The sequence below is a fragment of the Nothobranchius furzeri genome, chromosome 6 (assembly GCF_043380555.1).
Source record: "Nothobranchius furzeri strain GRZ-AD chromosome 6, NfurGRZ-RIMD1, whole genome shotgun sequence".
Taxonomy (NCBI): domain Eukaryota; kingdom Metazoa; phylum Chordata; class Actinopteri; order Cyprinodontiformes; family Nothobranchiidae; genus Nothobranchius; species Nothobranchius furzeri.
The window spans coordinates 78,261,817-78,287,274 of NC_091746.1; the positions used below are offsets into that span (position 1 = coordinate 78,261,817).

Here is a 25,458-nt window from a genome sequence, read left to right on the forward strand (position 1 = left end):
CAAACCGTGACTAGCTTGATCTCTAATGATTGTTTGGGTGAAATCCCGTAATTCTAAGAATTTGTGAAAAGGTACACCGGCATCCTTTATGGTGTGAGTGGAAGTGTCTGAATATAGACGTTGGCCCTATAAAGGGTTAAGTCAGATGTCTGATGGGATTTCGAATTAATGATTTATTTCTCTATCGTGCTTGACACCTGTGACCTGAAGCTGTTCTGAAGTGTACACTGTACCCGTATACGTTACACAACGCACGACACAAAACTAGACCCAACCTCAAAGATTGTCGCATGGATGGATTATATCGGCTCGAAATGCAGCAAAAATGGCACGGTGTACACCCTGGACTGATTTAGAATGTCTGACGACATGGAAAAGTCTTTTAAAAACAAACATTTCAACTTGCTGCCTCTGAATTTAAGAAATGTGCTTTTCTGTTGTGCTTTAATCTTTTACGTCACAGCATGACTAAAGGTGTAATGAAACTGAACTGCTGTCATTTTTAAGTATGCTTGATGAAAGGAAACAAGTTCAGCTAGTTATGGCAGTGATTTGAACAAAAAAAAAAAATAAATCCTCCCCCTCTTAAAACCTCATAATCTGTGCTCACATCTTTTTTCCAACCATTGGCTTGAGGTGAAAGGGTGCCTATTTCCTTCTTCTTTAACATTTTTGTGATCAGGAAATTAGCTGCACAGAGGTAAGAAAGTACACTTATTATTTAATTTGCTTTCCACAGCTAAATGTTTAAATATGAGGTACGCATTAAAATGAGCTGTCTTTATACAACACCAAGAGTCAATTTAAACATTGAGCCAGTGAAAATATGGTCCCACCATACAGTGTTAAAGTTACACTGGTCTCAGTGTTAAATATCCAGTAAATTTTACGCTGATTATTTAAATTCTGTCATAGAGTTAACCTTCATCAACACACACAATTGTTAATATACATTGACTATAAAATAAACATGATTCAAAGTGATATTTAAATATGGTATTGCTATTTTTCAAGTGTTATAGTGTGAAATCTATTTTTCACAGGCTTTTAATGAAATTTTGAAACTAATCTAGTCAGAGTCACACAAAAAAATCATCAATTATTTTATCATAATTTTATTGCTGATTTCAGTACAGCAAGCACATAGGGTTGTATGTAATCAACAAGTTATTGGATGCTTGTTCCACTCTTGAGTATGAGAAGAATATCTTTGATTACAAAGTCAAAATTTTGGTCAGAACAATTGTTACGAGCTTTCCCTGAAGTTCAAAATCAACACCTAAGAAAGTACACTTATTATTTAATTTGCTTTCCACAACTAAATGTTTAAATATGAGGTATGCATTAAAATGAGCTGTCTTTATACAACACCAAGAGTCAATTTCAACATTGAGCCAGTGAAAATATGGTCCCACTCTGGGAATTTTAAAAAAAGACACTCGTGTTGAAGTTTAAGTTTGCGCCTCTTAATAAAACTTCTCAACTGAGAAGTGTGCTCCAGCCTGTTCCTTGCCATATGTGTTCTGTTCTTCAGCTGTAGCATCAGTATTGGACAAAGCGCAGAGCACTTCCTGTTTAGTACTTTAATAAGTTGCTTAGACATAAATGACAGAAAATTTTTGGTCAAAAAGTCAAGTGTTTGATGGAGAAGTTCAAAATTGTGAGGGAAAAATTCTAGAAGGTCTTGCACAAGGAGGAAGATGAAGGCAGAGCTATTCCCACTCTGAAAAAGGCTGGAGCACTAGGGTCAAAGAAGAATACTTAATAGGTGCAGATGAAAGCAACTAACGTTTCAACAATAGTGTCTTCGTCAGCGTGCTCCAGCCCTTTCCTTCCTCCTCACAGTTGTTGTCCTACAGCTTTTCAGTACTGGTGTTCAGTTGGATGAAGTGCAGAATGCCCATTGATGTCTTTTTATCCTCTGTTTGGAGAAACTTAATCAACAAAGTATTACAGAGGCATAATGACTTCAAAAAAGTACATGCCCTTTAACACCTGACAGGTTACACTGTAAAGAGTCATTATTAAAATGATGTTTTATCTCTGAAGACATAAAACAGCGTTTTTCACTTTCTTTAATTGAATAGATTCTGATAGTTGCCATACTCTGACACCACTTATTTGACACTCGGGATTTTACTGTGAAGTTTTACTTACTTTTTTCTACTCATTTAAGCTTAAAGTCAACTTCACTTAAAACATATTTAAAAAAATTGTTTTTATTATAATCAGTTTCTCTAAGTTTGTTATGAAGTCTGAAAATGAAAATAGACATCTACCCCTATTTTCGGTATTAGCTTCTATTCTGAAACTCGACGGTAAAACTCCAGGATATGAAAAGCATGACAGATCTATGACACACTGTCATTTAACATTCATGTACTCACGCATCTTGGCTGTTGTTTATTTAGCGTCCAGGCAAAAGCAGAGAACGTCTCGACTAGCAGAAGTTAACTGTTAGCATTGGAGACTCCACAACATGGCAGAGCTCCTTCAGGCTTGTGGAAATAAAATATTAATGTTGCAGAGCAAACAGAGCCGGTGGTAGAGTTGCCTTATTGTTAGCTAATCAAAGGCAAGATATCCACATATTGGGAAATTAGACTTCACATTGAAGTACATTTGCTGCTCCTCCACATCGAGAGGAGCCAGTTGAGGTGGCTCGGGCATCTGGTCAGGATGCCTCCTGGACGCCTCCCTAGTGAGGTTTTACGGGCTTGTCCAACCAGGACGAGGCCTAAAGACAGACCCAGGACACATTGGAGGGACTATGTCTCTCACCTGGCCACCAGGGAATGCATTGGGATTCTCACGGAAGAGCTGACCCGAGTGGCTGGGGAGAGGGAAGTCTGGGCCTCTCGACTTAGGCTGCTGCCCCCGTGACCCGACTCACCCCGATAAGCAGAAGAAAATGGATGGATGGATGGATGGATGGATACACTCCACATAGAATAGAGTAGAATAGAATATTTTTTCTCACAGTGGGGAAATTCACTTGCTACAGCAGCATATACACTTGAAGAAAAGGAAGAAGAAAAATAAAGACACGATTACAGGATAAATACACAAAGACAAAAAGCTAATATCGTAACCTTCAACCACTAGAAACAATGAATAAAAAGAAAACTTGGGTTTTCAGAACGTATGCAGCGTAAGGCACAAAGACATACTAATATACATCAGGTATTGCACAAGTATTGAACACATACTGAATTACAAATTGATGTTATTGTGTAACAGGATAATGCCAGTACCAGTTAAACTGAGGAGACTCGTACTGTGGAGGGGATGAATGACCTATTGTAGTGCACATCCAGTCTCCACAGTGGAATGCAGTAGGTGGGAAAGGTTTTCCAAGATGGAGGTCATCTTCCCCAGTTTCTACCATTCACACAACAAGCTAATGTCGTTTTCACACACAAAAAATACCTCAATTATGCCCTCAGTGACCAGGGACTCAGGGAAATATCACAGAAGTGGTCCATGCATGCAAGAACCTTGGTGTGTGGCTCGATGACTCCCTCTCCTTCAAGCCCCATATAGATAACCTTGTGAAAAAACTCAAACTCAAACTGGGTTTCTTTTTTTGAAATAAACTGTGCTTTTCTTCTGAGGATTATGGAGACCTTTTGTACATGAATACCTCAGCACAGTGTCTTGGTAAGATTGAGGTGGTTTATCATGACTCGCTGAGGTTTATTACTGACTGCAGACCACTGACCCATTATTGTGAATTGTATTCTCAAGTGGGATGGCCTTCTTTGTCCACCAGGAGGTTGGGACATTGGTACACCTTCATTTATAAAGCCATGCTTGGATTACTACCCACCTACACCCACTTCATCTCATGGAGACGTGCAACTTCTCAGTCTGCGTGCAAAAGATCAATTCGTACTTTGTGTTGCGTTTGCTCGCACCGAACTGGGTTCCTTCTGCTCCTTCTGCATGGAACAGGCTGCAGAAAAACTGGAAATTAACCAAGTTTATCTCGTTGAATACATTTAAAACCAGACTGAGCCCTTGAGGCGGATTTCCTGAGTTGTAACAGCCTTATGGAATTTAGTACAGAACACAGTGTCTGTGTGACTAATGAAATGTTTTAACTGTCACTTTTACTGCCTCTTGGCCAGGACTCCCTTGAAAATTAGGTTTTAAATCTCAATTGGACCTTCCTGGTAAATAAATAAATAAATAAATAAATACATCTCCTCAGCTAAATCTAGTTGGCAGCCCAGAACCGAAAGCTCCCGTCTTCAGTTCAGCTGTGATGTGGCTCACCTCTGTGCGCCTCCAGTAATCTTATATATGAATAAATCAAGTATACTTTGGACCATGTACTAGAGTACAACGTATTCCATTTACCATTTGAATGCTTCCTCATACTAAATTTATTTATTGAAGTAAACTTTAAGTACACTTGTAAAAGATAATTTTAGGTTAACTCAAGCAAACATTCAATTATATAGCAAGTACACTCATGTAAATATGGTAAATGGCCTGTATTTGATTTAGTACCTTCTAGAGTCCTGGAACACCTCAAGGTGCTTTCCAACACAATCAGTACACACACACACACACACACACACACACACACACACACACACACACACACACACACACACACACACACACACACACACACACACACACACACACACACACCCTGGTGGGGATGAACTACGATGTAGCCACAGCTGCCCTGGGGCACAGTGGCAGAGGAGAGGCTGCCGAGAGCTAGTGCCACTGGTCCCTCAGAGCACCACCAGCAGGCAAGGAGGGTTAAGTGTCTTGCCCAAGGACACAATGACAACAAACTGAGCAACCTTCCGATTACAGGGCGAGCACTTAACTCCTGTGCCACCGTCACCCCTAATCTATCCTACCTGAATCAAGATAAAAAAGGTATTATTCCTTTGTGGCAGAAAGAAGTGGAAGGTACACCTTAACCTTTCCTTAAAATTCAAGTCTATTAATGTATCAGCCTTATTCAATTGAATTAACAACTTTTTACAAAGATAATTCCTTTAACTGTCAAACATTATTAGAGAAAAGTTTGAGAAGACAAGCAAAAAGCACTTTTTGCAGGGGATGCATGGCTGAAGCATTGACATGTTCATGACCGACAGATCTGTTTTTCAGGATTTTTAATGTAATGCAGGATAATTACACAGCAGCAAATTATTTTTCACATTCATTACAAGGACATCACTTTGACTACAAATAGCATGGACTGGACTTATCATTACAACTGATAAATGATTTTATGTTGATTAAGATTGAAAGCATAAATACTTGTATTGTTTAAGCCCAGTATTATTTCTTTGTATGTTTAGACTTTGAGGTTTTAAAATAATAATAGCTCAGTGTACAAGAACTGTATGCACCTTTGGAAGGAATCTTGAATGGCAACTGTGGATGTCAGACTGCTTTATACACAATAAAGGTTTCTCAAACTAGTTCCACTGGAATGCTGACTAACCCAGTTCAGAGAATTTTTTGCTGCTAAAATCTTTGTTTAATGTTCTCTTTTATAAATGGAGCTTTGTAAACATGAGGTTGGACCAGATAAAAATAACATAAAAGCTTATTTCTTGAGTGTACTTACAAAATGGAGCAGCGTTAAATACAATTGGAGTTTTCACAGCAGTGTGGATTTTAGATTTCAACAAAATGAAATAATTTAAAAGGATGTTCAAATACGCAAAATCAACAACATTTTCCTAGAGCACGAGAATATGGCTAAACAAGAGTACAATAAACTGAAGCAGACCCGCCTCTATTGACACAAGAGAGAACACGTAAGTCACTATAAGCATTATAGTTAATCATAAATACATCATATTTTAGAAAACTCACTTTGTAAAAGATCCATTTACAATTCGAATCTATTCACTTTAAGCAGCCTTGTTTTTAGCACAAAAAATATCTAAATGTTATCAAATCTAACAAGATCTTTATCAAAATCAAAATGAAAGAACATCTTTCACATATCCTCAATTCCTCACGTTCCCACTGAAATCAGCAAACCCAAAGTCAAACAGTATCAATAGCAATGTAGGCGCATCATCTGACCCATAGGCACGAATATGTGCAAGAAAAAGAATGAAAAGAATCTTTTATGTAGCGCCTCTCGAAGTAAAAATCACAAGGCCTTTCACGAGAAACAAAAACTTAAAAAGATAAAATTAATTTAGAATATCATGAAAATTATATAAAACAGTGATTAAACGTGAGGAAGAGAAAATGAATAAAAGGACAAATTAGTAGATCTCTGGAAAGGCAGAATTAGTAGAAAGAGCAGAATAATGAGAGGGTAGATGTTCCATTGGGCGCTGGACAGTGGAACAGCACTATATTGGATGGGGTGCTCATTCTCTAAACCCAACTGGAGTCAATGCAGATTGAGCAACTAGCCCATTTTTGTTCAGCCTAGGGTTGCAACTGCTGTACTATTGAAATGTATCATGGGGATTAACCCTGTCAGGCTCAAAATAAGTTTTAATAAAAGGACTAAACACTAAGTCCTTCAGGGGTACTTCTGAGTTGAAAAATGTTCATGAAATACTTATGTGGAGTAACCAGGTAGGTAGGTTTTAACGTTGCAAATCAGCAATACCTGCCTCCAGTCACGCTAAGAAGGGCGTAGACTATTCATCACGTCTTCCTTGTTCTTCACGGGCCGTGATGCGCTTGGATGAAAACATCTGCTTCTTTAGCTCCTGATCAGCTGATGACAGCTTCAACACACCGTGCTGCTTAACGCACGCTTTTAGTTATCAGTAGCAGAAATGACGTTTTGATAAAAGAAGACGGTAATTAATTAGATTGCTTGTTACTGAAAAAAATATTTTTTTTAGTAACGTGGTTATTTTAAACGATGTTATTCCAAACACTGCTCTGTTGTATCTACAGCATGCAGTGATAGTGAGAACACTGAGGGTCTCCGCCCACCCGGCCAATCATCATCGTGTTTGTAAGCGCGTTACCGACACCTCTCTCTCCCTGGCTGCAGCTGAAGTGTGGCGGTCAGAAAGCCTCACACTGTTGCTCAACGTTCGACAAGCACATAGTAACGCACAACCTTCCATCCCCAGTAACGGTAACGGCGTTGCAACAGTGGGAAAAGTAATTAATTAGATTATTCCGTTACCCAAAATAGAACGCCGTTAGTAACGCCGTTATACTTAAACATTGTTACTCCCAACACATGTTTGAAGGTTAGTTCAGTGTGGCCCCATACTGGACCACTCTCTACCAGTTCTACAGCATAATGGAAACCTTGGATCTCGGCCACCCGATGTACAATATGTCCACCAGCATTCTGTACCTTATTTATTCCTTCAGGCTGGTGATGGAATCATACCAACTGGGCCAACTGGACTGGAGGACAGCAGACTTTTGGCACATTGAACTTGAGCGTCTCTGCTGATTTAGGCTCGGTGTACCTCTCGTGTCCTGTTATTTGACTCCTTGATGTGTCTCTGGTGTATAGCTAACCAGGTAGCTTTTTTTTTTAACTCCTGGTCCTGACCCAACAACGTGTTATTGGCAAGGCAAGGGTGGAGCCAATTATGCAGGGAGCAGTCTGTAGTCGCATGTGGCATAATGTTATATGTATACCCCAAATCTGCCAAATGTTCAGTCAAGCTGCATTTATTTTCGGGTGACTAGTTTTTAAAAAAGTTTGGCTAAAGCACTGTGGATTGACAAGTATGATGAGGGGTGCTGCGGGTCGTCTTCACCTTATTCAACTTTCATAACTCTGAGGTGACCTCGCTCAAAGTATCTGCTCTGGTCTGTATGACATTTTTCAGGCATCCTTTATTTCATGAATAACTCACAAAGAGGTATTTTGGCCGCTGCTTTCTGGTCTCACGTGGGTCTATGCCCAGAAGTGGAAAAAGTACTAAAATATTCTACTTAATTAAAAGTACCAGTACGTCAATGAAATTTTACTTGAGTACAAGTAAAATAACACATTTAACAGTTGTCTCAAGTGAAATTAAAAAGTAGTTTAAAGAAAACCTACTCAAAGGAAACATTTGTCCAGCATAGCTGGGAGATGCTCACACACAGCTAGGCAGACCCGTTTTTTATGTGTGGAGTTGGGTTAACTTTCTCACTCACCTGGTCACCGTTGACTCAGTGTCGTTCATTCTGATCGTCCTAGATTGTCCTCCAGTCATCCATCTGGAATCAGTAAGGTTTTTTTATTCTTATCCCAGTCCCTTGACTATTTAGTCAGTGTGCCTTGGGCACTCAGGTGTCACTACTTACTGTGTTAGTCGCAAGGACTTCACATAAAGGTAAGATCATACACAATTTAAGTGTAAAAAGAGCTCTGTCAAGAAAAACTGAAACATTTATACAAATAAAAAAATGTACCCTTTTTACGGCCCCCAGCTCGCCTAGGAGATGATGTTATGAGAGGGCGTAAAGAAAGATGACCGGACAAGGAGTTTATTAACTAAAAATCATTGCTTTATGCAGGTAAAAGACTCAAATAATACAAAACCAAAAGACTTCCAGCACTGGGGAATTGACAATAATAATACTAAACTCAAAGATCATCCAATACTGGGTAAACAACACTAAGATCAATAAACCCAAAACGCCGGGACTAAACCGGGAAAAAGGAAGGAATTAGATGAACACAAAAAGCTCCACCAAAAGGGTGAGCTGAACTCTTCAACGAGTATTCTAATAAACACAAAACGAGCTTAGGAAACTAGAAAGTGTTTTACAATACCACACAGGTAATCAAAAACGAAGACTTTAACATCTGGGTTTCTAGGAGGGAAAAAGAGGAACACTCGCTCTAACACCAGGCCTCTTCTAAGCTTCCCTCCTCAGATGACAGAGAGAGCTGCCTTTTATAGGAAGCTCCCTGATGGACAATTTGCTACACCTGGCTCAGCTAGGGCCAGGAGAACAAACAGTGACTATGAGGCCACCTTGTGGCCACTAAAACAGACAGCGTCTATTACAACCCTAATATTAAATATTCTTTTTCTGTTCTTGTTAGAGTATTGTAGTATGGTATGGAACTAATTCAAGCATGTTTAATTGGTTTTAAAACAACAAATATTTCCTTCAAGGTTAAAATTAAAATATATGCTTCTATTTTTTTGGGATCATATGCTGTGTTCGTCATTCTGACTCCAGGGCAGTCACTGCCTCCCCAGTCATGAACCATACCGCACTACGGTGTACATATACAGGTGAAACCAGAAAAATTAGAATATTGTGCAAAGTTCATTTATTTTAGTAATTCAACCAAAAAAAGTGAAACTAGATGAAATAGGCTCAATACAAGCAGTCAGACATTTCAAGCCCTTTCTTTGTTAAAAATTTGATGATTATGGCTTCAAGCTTATGCTAACCTCACATTCAAAATCCAAGACAATTAGAATAGTATCCAAAAGGCAATTATTCTAGGCTTGAATCTTCACTCTAATCGGATAATTAACCCAAAACACCTACAAAGGATTCCTGAACCTTAGAAAAAAAAACATTTGCACAATTTTCTAATATTTCAAGTTTCACATCTCATCTTGGGTTAGCTTAATTTTCCTTTGCATAAGCATTAGCTAAGGGTGGGCGCGTGGACAGCATCCCTGCCAGCTAGTCTGGCTGCTGAAACCTTCTGGCTGACTGCCCCTGCTTGTTTGATCTGAACGGTCTCCCTCCAGTCTGGGTTGAGCTCCCCCTTGATTGTGTCATCAAACTCAGCAGTGACCAGCTGCTTGCATTTCTTTGTCACGTTCATCCCAAGGTGTCCAGGGATTGGTTTTCTTTCTGATCCTGGCTAGTTCAACTACCTTGTCTGCCCCTGAGATTTTAGATCTATGACAACTAGAAAACCACTCAGGTATGCTTAACCCCACCACTTTCACATACAACTAAACATAACCCATTAAAGGAATCAGCAAAGCATTAGCAGCTGTCAGTCTGAGTCATTTTGCCTATTCACATCTGTCCCACTTGGAGCTACCATCTTTACTCACAGCACCCTCTGGTGGGCACTCAGAAACATCATATTTCACCAGGGTGTCTGCTTTGCCTTGGCCCCCAAAATGCCTTGAAATGGCTCTGGGTGTGAGACTGAGTTTTGAAGGTGATCTGAACTGTATCAAATATATAAATTTTACATGCTTATGAATGAATGTTATATGAAGGTAAAATGTGTAATGGAATAAATCTACCTACAATTTCCTTTTCAAGCACTTTGTTTTGTTTTCTTGTTTTTTATTTGACTATTTCCTTATCCTATGTATTATCTTCCTGCATTTCTTCTAAGTCCTACAGAAAACTGCTGCCTGGCTTCCTATTTTTTTCATTTACTTTTGAGCTAAGCAGATCGAAGGGATCTACAGCCTGCAAAAACAGTTGAGTGCATCCTGCCACACCAGTGAGGTTAAGTCCCTGGAGCATGAGCTCTGCAGCAGCAGCAGAGCGCTTCAGGCATGAATAAATGACAGAAAGTACCAGAAAATATGAGAGGACCTGAACAATTGTGTGTTTATTATATTGTTTCAGGGCAACGGTGGCACAGGAGTTAAGTGCTCGCCCCATAATTGGTTGGTTGCGGGTTTGAGCCTCGCTCCGTCTGTTGTTGTGTCCTTGGGCAAAACATTTAGCCCACCTTGCCTGCTGGTGGTGTTCAGAGGGACCAGTGGTGCCTGTGTACGGCAGACTTGCCTCTGTCAGTGTGCCCCAGGGCAGCTGTGGCTACAATGTAGCTCATCACCATGTGAATGGGCGAATGACTGATTGTGTTGTAAAGTGCCTTGGGGGCTTCCAAGACTCTAGAAGGCGCTATATCAAATACAGGCCATTTACCATTTTTTGGGTGAGTGCCACTTTGAGAATGTTATTGTGTTCATGCACATGACGCACGAACAATCAGCGCTTTCTATCGTCTCTACTGAAAATAATCCCCAGTATGCTTTGAGTCCATATGAATAACGTAATATAGGTAAACACAGAGCCTGTCACCTTGTTAGGGAACCAGGTTCCCTTTAGCTCCCCTGTAATTCAAACCCTGTCTTTCACCTGATTACATAAATACTTGATGAGTTAATTAGTGAGGAGGTTACTAAAGATAAGTAATTTAATCACTTTATTTCATCTATCAACTAATGTATTAATTCATGTTAGTATTTTCCATATCTGTTTTCTGGATGTTACAAATTTAGTGTTGTTTTATTTTGATAGTTCTCTCATTAACGCATTTTTTGCTGAGTGATTTGAATTAGAACAGCATGAGAACTCATATTTGAACTGAATATATTTTGCAGAAAGCTGATTCTTCGAGGATGGCACCTCACCTATTTCTTCTCCTTTTAGCAGGTAATGATGATGAATCTGAGTGTATGGTATCATGTAATTCCATCCATCCATTGTCTGAACCCGCTTTGTCTACGCAGGGTCGTGGGGTGGGGGTGGGTGGGTGGGGGTGGGACTGGTGCCTATCTCCAGCGGTCGATGGGCAATCAGGCGGGATACACCCTAGACAGAGAGCCAGTCCATCGCAGGGCAACACAGAGATGCACAGGACACACACACACACACACACACACACACACACACACACACACACACACACACACACACACACACACACACACACCTAAGGACAAGTTAGACAGACCAGTTAACCTAACAGTCATGTTTTTGGACTGTGGGAGGAAGCCAGAGCACCCGGAGAGAACCCACACATGCACGGGGAGAACATGCAAACTCCATGCAGAAAGATCCCAGGCCAGGAAGCGAACCCAGGACCTTCTTTCTGCAAGGCAACAGCTCTAACCACTGTGCTACTGTGCAGCCCTCATGTAATTCTATTCAGTTTATTAATATAGAGCCAAATCACGACAAGAATTGTCTCAAGGCACTTCACAAAGTAAACATTCCAACACAGTTCGGTTCATTAAGCCAAACAGTAAGGGTATAAGGATATATGTTTCCTGTACCATGTTTGTGTTTGTGTGGCAGAGAAAGACAAAGAGGAAAGTAATGAAACTAACTCATAAATTCAAATGAAATCAGATTTTCACTCATCAAATTTTTTTTCTCTGCAGGACTTATTGGAACAACTTTTGCTGAAAATGACACAACAGGTATTGTAAACAAGACAGCATGATTCTTTTTTTTTAAATTAATAAAGATTACTGTTAGAATTGTATTGGGCATATTTTCAAGATAACGGTACTCACCAGTCATACAGGATACAAGAATTGAATTCAAATATACTCAGACAAAATTCTGGCTTTAATTTAACGAGTTTCTTTATAGTAACTCTTCAGATAGCAAGTAGAGCTGATTATTTGGCCAAACAAAACGGAGTACTGAGTTTTACCGAATAGTCTTAGATATCCTTAATTACAAAGCATAGTTTAAAGAAAGACAACCACTGACTTCAGCTCAACTAAAAGACCATTTAGACCCAATAAAGAACTTAACATTTAGGTTAATGTAATGTTGGATGAAAGAAAATAAACTGTCACTAAACACATTGTTACTTTCTCAAATATGTTCTCATTTTCACAGTTAACACACCATCAGCTTACACAGCTGCATCCATACTCTACACGTCAAACAGCACAGATTCACCTGTCACTACAGCTTCAGAACCAGGTTTCATAACTTCACTGGTAAACACAGTGTCAGAATCTACTGAAAGAACCATATTACCAGCCAGCACAGTTCCAGAACCAGCCATCATAACTACGTTACCATCCATCATAGTGCCAGAACCACCTGATCCATCTACATTACCAGACAACACAGTGTCAGAACCAACTGAAGCAATGACATTATCAGCCATCTCGGAATCAGAACCAAACAGAGATACCACACTATCAGCCATCATAGTACAAGAACAAACTGATCAAACGACATTACCAGCCAAGATGGAATCAGAACAACCAGAAGCAACTGCAATACCAGCCATCACAAAGTCAGAACCACCAGAAGCAACTACATTACCAGCCATCACAGAGTCAGAACCACCAGAAGGAACAACAATACTGGCCATCACGGAATCAGAACCACCAGAAGGAACAACAATGCCGGCCATCACGGAATCAGAACCACCAGAAGCAACTACAATACCGGCCATCACGGAGTCAGAACCACCAAAAGCCACTACATTACCGGCCATCACAGAGTCAGAACCACCAGAGGAAACTACATTTCCAGCTATCACGGAGTCAGAACCACCAGAAGCAACAACATTACCGGCCATCACTGAGTCAGAACCACCAGAGGAAACTACATTTCCAGCTATCACGGAGTCAGAACCACCAGAGGAAACTACATTTCCAGCTATCACGGAGTCAGAACCACCAGAAGCAACAACATTACCGGCCAACACGGAATCAGAACCACCAGAAGCAACAACATTACCGGCCAACACGGAATCAGAACCACCAGAAGCAACTACATTACCGGCCATCACTGAGTCAGGACCACCAGAGGAAACTACATTTCCAGCTATCACGGAGTCAGAACCACCACAAGCAACAACATTACCGGCCAACACGGAATCAGAACCACCAGAAGCAACTACATTACCAGCCATAACGGAGACAGAACCACCAGAGGAAACTACATTTCCAGCTATCACGGAGTCAGAACCACCAGAAGCAACAACATTACCGGCCAACACAGAGTCAGAACCACCAGAAGCAACAACATTACCGGCCATCACGGAATCAGAACTACCAGAAGCAACAACAATACCAGCCATCACGGAGTCAGAACCACCAGAAGCAACTACAATACCAGCCATCACGGAGTCAGAACCACCAGAAGCAACTACAATACCGGCAATTACGGAATCAGAACCACCAGAAGCAACTACGATACCGGCCATCACGGAGTCAGAACCACCAGAAGCAACTACATTACCGGCCATCACAGAGTCAGAACCACCAGAAGCAACTACATTACCGGCCATCACGGAGTCAGAACCACCAGAAGCAACAACAATACCAGCCATCACGGAGTCAGAACCACCAGAAGCAACTACAATACCAGCCATCACGGAGTCAGAAACACCAGAAGCAACTACAATACCGGCCATCACAGAGTCAGAACCACCAGAAGCAACTACAATACCGGCCATCACTGAGTCAGAACCACCAGAAGCAACTACAATACCAGCCATCACAGAGTCTGTACCACCAGAAGAAACTACAATACCGGCCATCACGGAGTCAGAACCACCAGAAGCAACTACAATACCGGCCATCACTGAGTCAGAACCACCAGAAGCAACTACAATACCAGCCATCACAGAGTCTGTACCACCAGAAGAAACTACAATACCGGCCATCACAGAGTCAGTGCCACCAGAAGCAACTACAATACCGGCCATCACCGAGTCAGAACCACCAGAAGCAACTACAATACCGGCCATCACAGAGTCTGTACCACCAGAAGAAACTACAATACCGGCCATCACAGAGTCAGAACCACCAGAAGCAACTACAATACCGGCCATCACAGAGTCTGTACCACCAGAAGCAACTACAATACCGGCCATCACCGAGTCAGAACCACCAGAAGCTACTACAATACCGGCCATTACCGAGTCAGAACCACCAGAAGCAACTACAATACCAGCCATCACAGAGTCTGTACCACCAGAAGAAACTACAATACCGGCCATCACAGAGTCAGTACCACCAGAAGCAACTACAATTCCGGCCATCACGGAGTCTTTACAACCAGAAGAAACTACAATACCGGCCATCACAGAGTCTGTACCACCAGAAGCAACTACAATACCGGCCATGACAGAGTCAGAACCACCAGAAGCAACTACAATTCCAGCCATCACGGAGTCAGTGCCACCAGAAGCAACTACAATACCGGCCATCACAGAGTCAGTACCACCAGAAGCAACTACAATTCCGGCCATCACGGAGTCAGTGCCACCAGAAGCAACTACAATTCCAGCCATCACGGAGTCAGTGCCACCAGAAGCTACTACAATACCGGCCATCACGGAGTCAGTGCCACCAGAAGCAACTACAATTTCAGCCATCACGGAGTCAGTGCCACCAGAAGCTACTACAATACCGGCCATCACAGAGTCAGTACCACCTGAAGCAACTACAATTTCAGCCATCACGGAGTCAGTACCACCAGAAGCAACTACAATTTCAGCCTTCACGGAGTCCGTACCACCAGAAGCAACTACAATTCCGGCCATCACTGAGTCAGTGCCACCAGAAGCAACTACATTACCAGCCATCACGGAGTCAGTACCACCAGAAGCAACTACAATTTCAGCCATCACGGAGTCAGTGCCACCAGAAGCAACTACAATACCAGCCATCACTGAGTCAGTGCCGCCAGAAGTAACTACAATATCGGCCATCACAGAGTCAGTACGACCAGAAGCAACTACAATTTCAGCCATCACGGAGTCAGTGCCACCAGAAGCAACTACAATACCAGCCATCACGGAGTCAGTGCCACCAGAAGCAACTACAATACCAGCCATCACTGAGTCAGTGCCGCCAGAAGTAACTACAATATCGGCCATCACAGAGTCAGTACGACCAGAAGCAACTACAATACCAGCCATCACTGAGTCAGTGCCGCCAGAAGCCACTACAATACCGGCCATCACAGAGTCAGTACGACCAGAAGCAACTACATTACCAGCCATCACTGAGTCAGTACCTCCAAAAGCAACTACAATACCAATCATTTCTAAGTCAGTACCACCTGAAGCAACTACAATACTGGTCATCTCTGAATCAGTACCACCAGAAGAAACTACAATACCTGCCATCACGGAGTCAGTACCTCCAAAAGCAACTACAATACTGGCAATCTCTGAGTCGGTACCACCAGAAGCGAGTACAAATCCAGCCATCACAGAGTCAGAACCAACTGTAGCAACTACCTTACCAACCAGCATGATGCCTCAAACAGCTAATGCAACCTTATCACCCAGCACAGTCTCAGAACCAGCTGTAACAACTTCAGAAGCCAACACATCATTGCACACAGCAATTTCATCACAAGGTAACACATCATAGCTAGCTAACACAATTGAGTCATCAGCCAATAGAGCATCAAAATAAAATAATGAGTTAAAAGTTGTAATGAATTTCATTGAAAATATTAACATTGGCACTGAATTAACCCAGGTAATCAAAGGTTCAGTAGAATTTAATACCATATTTACCTTGTTCCTGTTTTAGGCAGCTTGGGGTATTTAGTGTAGCATAGCGGTTTCTTGTGCTACCTCTAACCTGCTTTCATTTAGCAAGGAAGCAAAGACTGGTTTAACACAACATGAGACAGACACACATGCTTAAATTTAAATGTCCGAACTCACCTCAATTTGACAATATATAATAGTTTTTCCAGCTATTTCTAACAACACTACGTTTGGAGGACAGTGTATTCATCAATATTAAGAATGTTGAAGCACTCATGTTCCAGGATGTGATGAGGCTCTTTCTCACAAATCCTCACTCTACAACCTGCTGCACAGTCACCTGGTGAAATTAAATCTACGCACTGACCTATCCCTGTGAGGAGCGGTGAGCTGCAGCTGTGGCTGCGCTTGGGAACTATTTGGTGGTTCAACCCCCCAATCCAACCCCTTTAAGCTGAGTGCCAAGCAGGGAGGCATTGGGTCCCATTTTTAAAGTGTAAACAGCAGTGATTATGATGGTGTAGTGCTCCCTTGTAAGACAGAAGGGCTGGCACTTTACAGACAGCTATTCAAGGTTGAAGAAGCAATGATTGGTGCGGCCTGGATAGCATTCTCCGAGACAGTTGGATTTAGCCGCGTCTCCAAAAACACCATGACAAAACAGTCCTGCATGTTCTTCTGCGCAGAAATGGTAAGATTTAAATCCTCCATTTTGTTTGGTAACGACTGTGCATTTGCTAAGTAGAGACTAGGCTGTGGAGGTCTGTGTGGGGTTTGTGATAGTCTAGCACGTATGCCTGCTTGGCCGCTGCACTTCTGCTTTTTGTCTCTGCACCGTGTCCATCACCTCACAGCAGGAAGAGTAGTCCACGTAGACACCGGTGTCCTCATGATCTCAATCAGGAAGTCAGAGTGCTAGAAAATGCTGCTGATTTGTTTCAGACTGATGCAGATTATCTTGCCTAAACTGTGTTTTAGATTCACATAGCTATATGTTGTACTCAATATATGGCAAGAGAAAGAGCTGCTATGCAGAGCACTGAGCCACAGCATGTACACACGCTGCCATTTTGCACAACTTCATGTAACATGTCTAATGTAAAATTACGTGTGTTTTTCATTATATTGCATGTTTTCTTGTAGAATCACTAAATGCTTCATCAACTGCTCCTTCTACATCAGTCACTTTGATTACTTCACCAGGTAAAGTCATCAAAAAATATTGTATTGTGGTTAAATCTATTAATTTAGGAAAAAGCATGTACTGACCAGAACAGTAAGGTTTTTCTTTCCCATGGTAATAATGAAAGATATTAAAATGAAAAACTGTTTTCAGACATATATTGTGCTTTAATTTCTTATCAGAACCTATAAATTAAATTAACTTCACAAACCCCCAATTTATCGCCAGCAGCTGAAATGACATCAACTTCAATCCTTACTTCATCTTCACTCATTTTGACTCCACCCACAACAAATGGAACATCTCCACCAGTTCTTGCTACATCACCAGCAACAAATGCAACCCCACCACCAGTTCCTCCCACATTGCCAGAAACAGATGCAACTTCACTACCAGTTCCTGCAACATCACCAGAAACAAATGTAACACCACCACTTGTTCCTGCAACATCACCAGCAACAAATGCAACCCCACCACCAATTCATCCCACATCACCAGAAACACATGCAACTTCACCACCAGTTCCTACAACATCACCAGTAACAAACGTAACACCACCACTTGTTCCTGCAATATCACCAGAAACAAATGCAACTTCACCACCAGTTCCTGCAACATCACCAACAAATGTAACACCACCACAAGTTCTTCCCACATTACCAGAAACAAATGCAACCCCACCGCTTGTTCCTGTCACATCACTAGTAACAAATGTAACCCCACCATCAGTTTCTCCAACATCACCAGTAACAAATGTAACACCGCCACCAGTTCCTGCAACATCACCAGAAACAAATGTAACCCCACCACCTGTTCCTCCCACATTACCAGCATCAAATGTAACAACAGTTCCTGCAACCTCACCAGTGACAAATGTCACCCCGCCACCTGTTCCTCCCACATTACCAGCAACAAATGTAACAACAGTTCCTGCAACCTCACCAGTGACAAATGTAACCCTGCCAACTGTTCCTGGCACATCACCTGTAACAGATGTCACCCCGCCACCTGTTCCTCCCACATTACCAGCAACAAATGTGACAACAGTTCCTGCAACCTCACCAGTGACAAATGTAACCCCGCCACCTGTTCCTCCCACATTACCAGCAACAAATGTAACAACAGTTCCTGCAACCTCACCAGTGACAAATGTCACCCCGCCACCTGTTCCTCCCACATTACCAGCAACAAATGTAACAACAGTTCCTGCAACCTCACCAGTGGCAAATGTAACCCTGCCAACTGTTCCTGGCACATCACCTGTAACAGATGTCACCCCGCCACCTGTTCCTCCCACATTACCAGCAACAAATGTGACAACAGTTCCTGCAACCTCACCAGTGACAAATGTAACCCCGCCACCTGTTCCTCCCACATTACCAGCAACAAATGTAACAACAGTTCCTGCAACCTCACCAGTGGCAAATGTAACCCTGCCAACTGTTCCTGGCACATCACCTGTAACAGATGTCACCCCGCCACCTGTTCCTCCCACATTACCAGCAACAAATGTGACAACAGTTCCTGCAACCTCACCAGTGACAAATGTAACCCCGCCACCTGTTCCTCCCACATTACCAGCAACAAATGTAACAACAGTTCCTGCAACCTCACCAGTGACAAATGTAACCCCGCCAACTGTTCCTGGCACATCACCAGCAACAAATGTGACAACAGTTCCTGCAACCTCACCAGTGACAAATGTCACCCCGCCACCTGTTCCTGGCACATCACCTGTAACAAATGTCACCCCGCCACCTGTTCCTGGCACATCACCAGCAACAAATGTGACAACAGTTCCTGCAACCTCACCAGTGACAAATGTGACCCCGCCACTTGTTCCTCCCACATTACCAGCAACAAATGTTACAACGGTTCCTGCAACCTCACCAGTGACAAATGTAACCCCGCCACCTGTTCTTCCCACATTACTAGCAACAAATGTAACAACAGTTCCTGCAACCTCACCAGTGACAAATGTAACGCTGCCACCTGTTCCTGGCACATTACCAGTAACAAACATAACACCACCACCTGTTCCTGGCACATTACCAGCAACAAATGTAACAACAGTTCCTGCAACCTCACCAGTGACAAGTGTAACCCTGCCACCTGTTCCTGGCACATCACCTGTAACAAGTGTAACCCTGCCACCTGTTCCTGGCACATCACCTGTAACAAATGTAACCCCGCCACCTGTTCCTCCCACATTACCAGCAACAAATATAACAACAGTTCCTGCAACCTCACCAGTGACAAATGTAACCCCGCCACCTGTTCCTGGCACATTACCTGTAACAAATGTAACCCCGCCACCTGTTCCTCCCACATTACCAGCAACAAATATAACAACAGTTCCTGCAACCTCACCAGTGACAAATGTAACCCCGCCACCTGTTCCTCCCACATTACCTGTAACAAATGCAACACCACTTCCACCCTTTGTAACATCACCAGCTACAACAATGGCACCAACTCAAGTTACCAGTGTTACAACCACTACAACTGCAACCACAACACCAAACATAGAGCCTCCTAAAACTGGTGAAAGAACACTGATTCTTATATTTAAACTCAACGATGATTTTATACCAGAATATTCTGATCACAACTCAAAAGCTTTTAAAGAATTTTCTACAATAGTGATCATTCAGGTAATTATTTATGTAAAATATTTTCATTTTCTTTCTACTAAAATGTTTTTCTTTGAACAAAGGGAATATTAAACATTAGTCTATAGTTTAATGTATAAAGGTCATGATAACGATGTCTGTTTCACATTTTTGACAACAATAGCCTACTCTACAAATGACATTACAGTGCAACTGCATGTTGGATGCTAATGCTAGACAAACAAACTACAGTATATTTCCCAAATGAAAAACAACGGCCAATTGATTGAATGCTGGAACTGAAACGCTGGCAACGGTCAAAGTAAAAACGCATAACTACCAGTGTTAGTAGTATTAGCGTCGAAGTAATACGGCATTACTAGTAATGTGTCGGTTACGCACGAAACGGCTCTTAGAGCTGATTGGAGCCACCTTTTTTAATGTTACTTAGTGCATTATTCAGCAATAATAAACTATTAAATAAAGTATTATCAACAACATATTACGTAATGCATTACTAAGCACACCACTTCAGTTAAAAACAAATCTTTGACATTATAGATTTTATAGAACCTTACTTCATTATAGAACATAAAAAACATTGCAAAAAACATAAAATAAAGTAAAATAAATTAAATTAATAAAAGTAACATTGCAGTTACGTTGCCAAGTAACTAATTACTTTAAAGTGTGATAACTGAGTTACTAACTCAATAACTTTTTGGGTCACTTGTAATTATAATTTGTCACTACAAGAGACTCCTGAAAAGGTGCAGAGTTTATCCGGCAGTGATTTGTGCTTCCATTTTTCTGCTCCACACTGTGAAAATCTGCCCTTATACATAACTATGGCTCATTGCCTTTCCAGATGTGTCCTATTGTTGCATTGACCTTACCCGACACTAGGAAAGAAAAAAAAAGTTCCCTCCTACATCATATCTGGAAAACTAGAGTTCGATTTGCACAACCCCCCAGCAGCAGGGCTTAGTTCCTTTGTGTTTCAGGAGACAAAACTTCAAACTTAGGATGGTAGAAGCAACTCAGACCCATGTTTGTCTAGGGCTGCACTCCACAATGCATTGCAACATTACATCTGGATCTGTATTTAGCAACTGTAGAATATGCTATTATTTAAGGCTATACTAATTTAGCTATGGTATTCTTCCTGACTTAATCAGCAAACAGATATACGTTATGTTCATAATTATTTTGAAAGGGTGAGAGCACCTACCAAACGTATAAGCATAAACAAAAAGGTATGGCTTGTAGATCTTTTGTGTCATAGTCATATTATTAATGCAGCAAAGCACCTGTTAAACTTAAAGCACTCGTCAGTCCCAAATAATTTTTTTTGCCGATTAACTGGGGAGGGAGCAGTCTGTGATCCTCCCAGTACAGCAGGCTATGCCTCCTTTTGGCCTATTGTTCAAACTGGTAATGGGGTGACTTGCTCTTTAACAAAACAAAACATGAATGTGTGTAATTTAATTAATATAAATTAATAAATAATGTTGTCTTACAGGTAAACAGAATGTGTTTCATAGCCTTTGGAAACATTTTCCTCAGATCTCTTGTTATTGAACTCAGGTAAGATTTCAATCTTGGTGCTTATTTCTTCAAGAAATGCTCTGCTTTCTGTATATATACAAACATTTATAATTTTCTGTCTTCTTTAATCACAGGAAAGGCTCTGTGATCCCAGAAATGTCTCTTGTTTTCACAAATAGTAGTGAAACACCATCAGCAGCCAATGCAACCGCAAAACTTGCCACTCTTCTTACCAGCAATAATACAGGCCTGAACATTTCAGCAGGCAGTGTTGTTGCAAGTGAGTAAAATAACAATGTTTTACTTATAAAACAATTATCACAATGTCACTTGTTTTATGTTATATTTCTTGTTTTGTTATAGTGCCAGCTACTACACCTGCTCCAGATACTACTGTAGTAACCAACGTAACAGCGGCAACTACACCAGCTGTGGTTACCAGTTCAACAACTGCACTAACCAATGTAACAGCAGCTACAATACCAACACCAGCTGTGGTTACCAGTTCAACAACTGCAGTAACCAACGTAACAGCAGCTACAATACCAACACCAGCTGTGGTTACCAGTTCAACAACTGCACTAACCAACGTAACAGCAGCTACAATACCAACACCAGCTGTGGTTACCAGTTCAACAATTGCAGTAACCAACGTAACAGCAGCTACAAAACCAACACCAGCTGTGGTTACCAGTTCAACAATTGCAGTAACCAACGTAACAGCAGCTACAAAACCAACACCAGCTGTGGTTACCAGTTCAACAATTGCAGTAACCAACGTAACAGCAGCTACAAAACCAACACCAGCTGTGGTTACCAGTTCAACAATTGCAGTAACCAACGTAACAGCAGCTACAAAACCAACACCAGCTGTGGTTACCAGTTCAACAACTGCAGTTACCAAAGCAACAATAGCCACAACTGTGACCACATCTACCACTACAACTGCAGCTACTACAGCTACTACAACATCCACCACCACAGCAGTGACGGCTCCTCCTACGGCCACTGAAGGATCCATTGGTCTAGGATTTCGCATGGAAAGAACATTTGCATTAGAGCTTAGCGACAGTACAACAACAGCTTTCAATTTGCTGTCTGGAGAAGTAACCGGAGAGGTAATTTTACTAAAAAAAATAAAATAAATGGTAGCGCTTCCTTTTACAGTCCCCTAATTACTAAGCACTTACATGGTAATTACATAGTAAGTTAGAGTGTACTATTGTGTAATTAATGTGTATAATTGGAATAAAGTGTAATTATTGTGTAAAGCAGTATTTACTGGGAATGAGTCATAAAAATAAAAACTATAATTGAACCTGACTTAAATGGTAATAACTGTTTAAGAACTCAGAAACAATAATACACTTCAACTTACTATGTAATTACCATGTAAGTACTTAGTAATTAGGGAACTGTAAAAGGAAGCGTTACCAAAATAATAATATGTTTAGGCATTTATTTGGTGTTTGCAAACATTTACCATTAAAATCCTCTTTCAGGTTAACAAAGTGTGCCAGAACCTCTATACACCATTTTATCGTCGCTCCCGCGTTAATAAATTCACGTAAGTTTCCTGCTACCTACTGGCCAAACTCACATTCAAATGCATTAACATGTTTTAAATATGTCATTGTTTTGTTTGTCATTGTAGGAGTGGATCTATTGCTGTCAACATGACTCTAATCTTCACAAACTCTTCTTCAGTGCCTCCACTGGCCTATGCTAAGGCACAGTTGGCCAGGGCACTTAACGATACTAGTCTGAATGTTATACCAGGCAGCGTATATGTGGGTAAGTTACAGTATCTTTTATAAAGTTTACATTGTGAGAATAAGTTAAACAAGATACAAAGGTAAGGTGGTAGACATGTTGAAAAGTTTGAGGGAGGCATGCTTTTGTGTATAATGTAAATTATATAAGAAAAACGAAGAAGTACACTAAATAAATCAGTTTTGTTTTCTCATATTTCAGAGTCATCAGGAAGCAGGCTTCCTCGACCCAAAATGAGTACACTGACAATCTTCTCCTTCACAATTCTGGCCTTGTCCCAGTTTCTGAACCGCTCATAGTACCCAGGACCGCTACTCTGTGATCTGTTTGAACATGATCACAAACAAATGAAATGACAATGACATTTACCAAATGTTCTTGGTAAAAAGATGTGTCCTGCATGTCAATGATTGAGACTTATAGAGTTTTTCCTAAAATTGATAATATATTTTAATTAATGTACTAATCAAAAGAACTATAGTTAAAGAAAAACTGCCTAGGATTTTCATTTATTTATTTTTGAAATTGCTTATTATAAAATATTTTAAAAAACTATAGGAAGAGTAATATACAAGTCAAATGTTTCTTCTTTCTCAGGAAGATTATCAAATATTATCCAACTGTATTGTAAAAAAAAAGTTTAATGTTGGTTATAATACGGTGTATCAAAACAACTGGATAAATAATCTTGATGATGGAGGTGATTCCTTTTTAATTTAAAGAATAACCAACCCTGTTTGCAGCTTTTTAGGTAAATCTCTGTGCGAGAGCTGAATTAGTGTTCCGTTGGAAAAGCAATACCTTTTTTTGGTTGTTGTTGCCTTTCTCAGCTGCTTTTTAGACAATTGCTCAACATCAAGTGAATGACATGGGCTGTGCACTGACTTTGAATGAGCTATTGGAAATAAGTTTACTCTGTTTTCAAAAAACATTAATAAATATTTGCTCAGCAGATTTAAATGTCTTTTTCAGTTGTTCATAAGAAATCAGAATGCTAAAAATTGCATTGGTTTTCAATAAAATAATTCAACTCTTTCTCTTGAAGACCCAAGTTGGATTTTTAACTTGACCCCTACCCATATGAATTTAAAATTACATGTCAAACACATAAAACACACAACAAAAGCCCACGTCCAGGTAGGCTGATCAAGCTTATATATGCAGATGGTTCAGATCTTCTTGTTGGGGGGTAACAAGAGAGAGAAAGGAATAAAAGATCTAATCCAACTGGACCAACCAGCTTTCATTTCAAAGTAGCAACTTGATATATAACAACTTTTCATGGGTTGATTATGAAAAACTGCCTTTCTTGGCCACACAAATGAAATGATAAAAAACAGAGATGTGGTTGTATGAAATAAGGTCAGATATTCCACGAGACAGGTGGAACAAAGAGGTTTGGTGACACTCATAAATGTCTTCTGTTGATTTTACTTTAAAAAATCTAACAAAATAGCTTATTGTATGAATTTGACCACATAGCAGAGACATTCAAACATTATGATTGGTGTGATGGTATAAGTGCAATATGAATAAACACCAGCAGAGGGCCACCTTGTTTTAGGGACAACTAGTGCTCGCTACTTAAATTAATCATTATTAATTGTTTCCCTCAGTTTTACAGTTATTTTATTTATCATGTATCATCAATGTTTTAAAGTTAGTAATAGCCTAATGTATTATTAATTATTAATGTCACTTGTAGTAGTATTTGGTTTGTTTCTCTGTTCCTCTTCTTTGTAAAGTGTCTCTCTGCAAATAAAGCCTGACTGAGTTTAACTCTTACAATTTTACTGTTTATTTACTAAAAGCAAAAGCAAATTGAGACATACTGCTCACAGTCCACAGCAAGAATGCTTGTCTATTTTAAGTAGATTTTAATCCATTAACAATAAAAAATACTTGAATCTGGTTAAACTACTGCTTTTATGTAAATGTCCATCCATACCCATTTCAAAATATTCAGTTTCCAAACAACTGTGTGATTATACATATGAAACACATGCATTTACTGGATTTTACAGTTAATATTGCAAGCGGCAAGTAGGGGCGTGTCAAGGGAATGGCCTGGGGTAGCACCATTGACATATAAATACTGGACAATTCATTTTCATAGGCTCCAATAACACATTTTTGAGGCCAAATTGGAGGTGGCC

The 25,458-nt window shown here is 40.6% G+C and overlaps 1 protein-coding gene across 2 annotated transcripts; it reads left to right on the forward strand.

Annotated features, from left to right (window-relative positions):
- The first annotated feature begins 612 nt into the window (after nucleotides 1–612).
- On the forward strand, nucleotides 613–25,087 carry LOC107375223 (mucin-2). Of its 2 annotated transcripts, none has more exons than XM_054743504.2 (12): nucleotides 613–700; nucleotides 11,301–11,352; nucleotides 12,084–12,122; nucleotides 12,553–16,047; nucleotides 17,330–17,389; nucleotides 17,598–20,023; nucleotides 21,504–21,568; nucleotides 21,664–21,809; nucleotides 21,893–22,647; nucleotides 23,032–23,096; nucleotides 23,184–23,323; nucleotides 23,504–25,087. In XM_054743504.2, the coding sequence occupies exons 2-12, from the start codon at nucleotides 11,319–11,321 to the stop codon at nucleotides 23,599–23,601; spliced, it is 7,323 nt and encodes a 2,440-aa protein (XP_054599479.2). In that variant the 5' UTR covers nucleotides 613–700; nucleotides 11,301–11,318; the 3' UTR covers nucleotides 23,602–25,087. The 2 variants fall into 2 exon arrangements, with proteins under 2 accessions (XP_054599479.2, XP_070408935.1); XM_070552834.1 differs by having other exon boundaries at nucleotides 17,601–20,023.
- Nucleotides 25,088–25,458: the final 371 nt, after the last annotated feature.

What these genes read in the sequence shown, in the direction of transcription:
- LOC107375223 (XM_054743504.2), top strand. Translation starts at nt 11,319, where the DNA reads ATGGCACCTCACCTATTTCTTCTCCTTTTAGCAG. An exon ending in ATTTCTTCTCCTTTTAGCAG is followed by an intron (nt 11,353 to 12,083) that starts GTAATGATGATG and finishes TTTTCTCTGCAG; the next exon opens with GACTTATTGGAACAACTTTT. An exon ending in CTGGAGAAGTAACCGGAGAG is followed by an intron (nt 22,648 to 23,031) that starts GTAATTTTACTA and finishes ATCCTCTTTCAG; the next exon opens with GTTAACAAAGTGTGCCAGAA.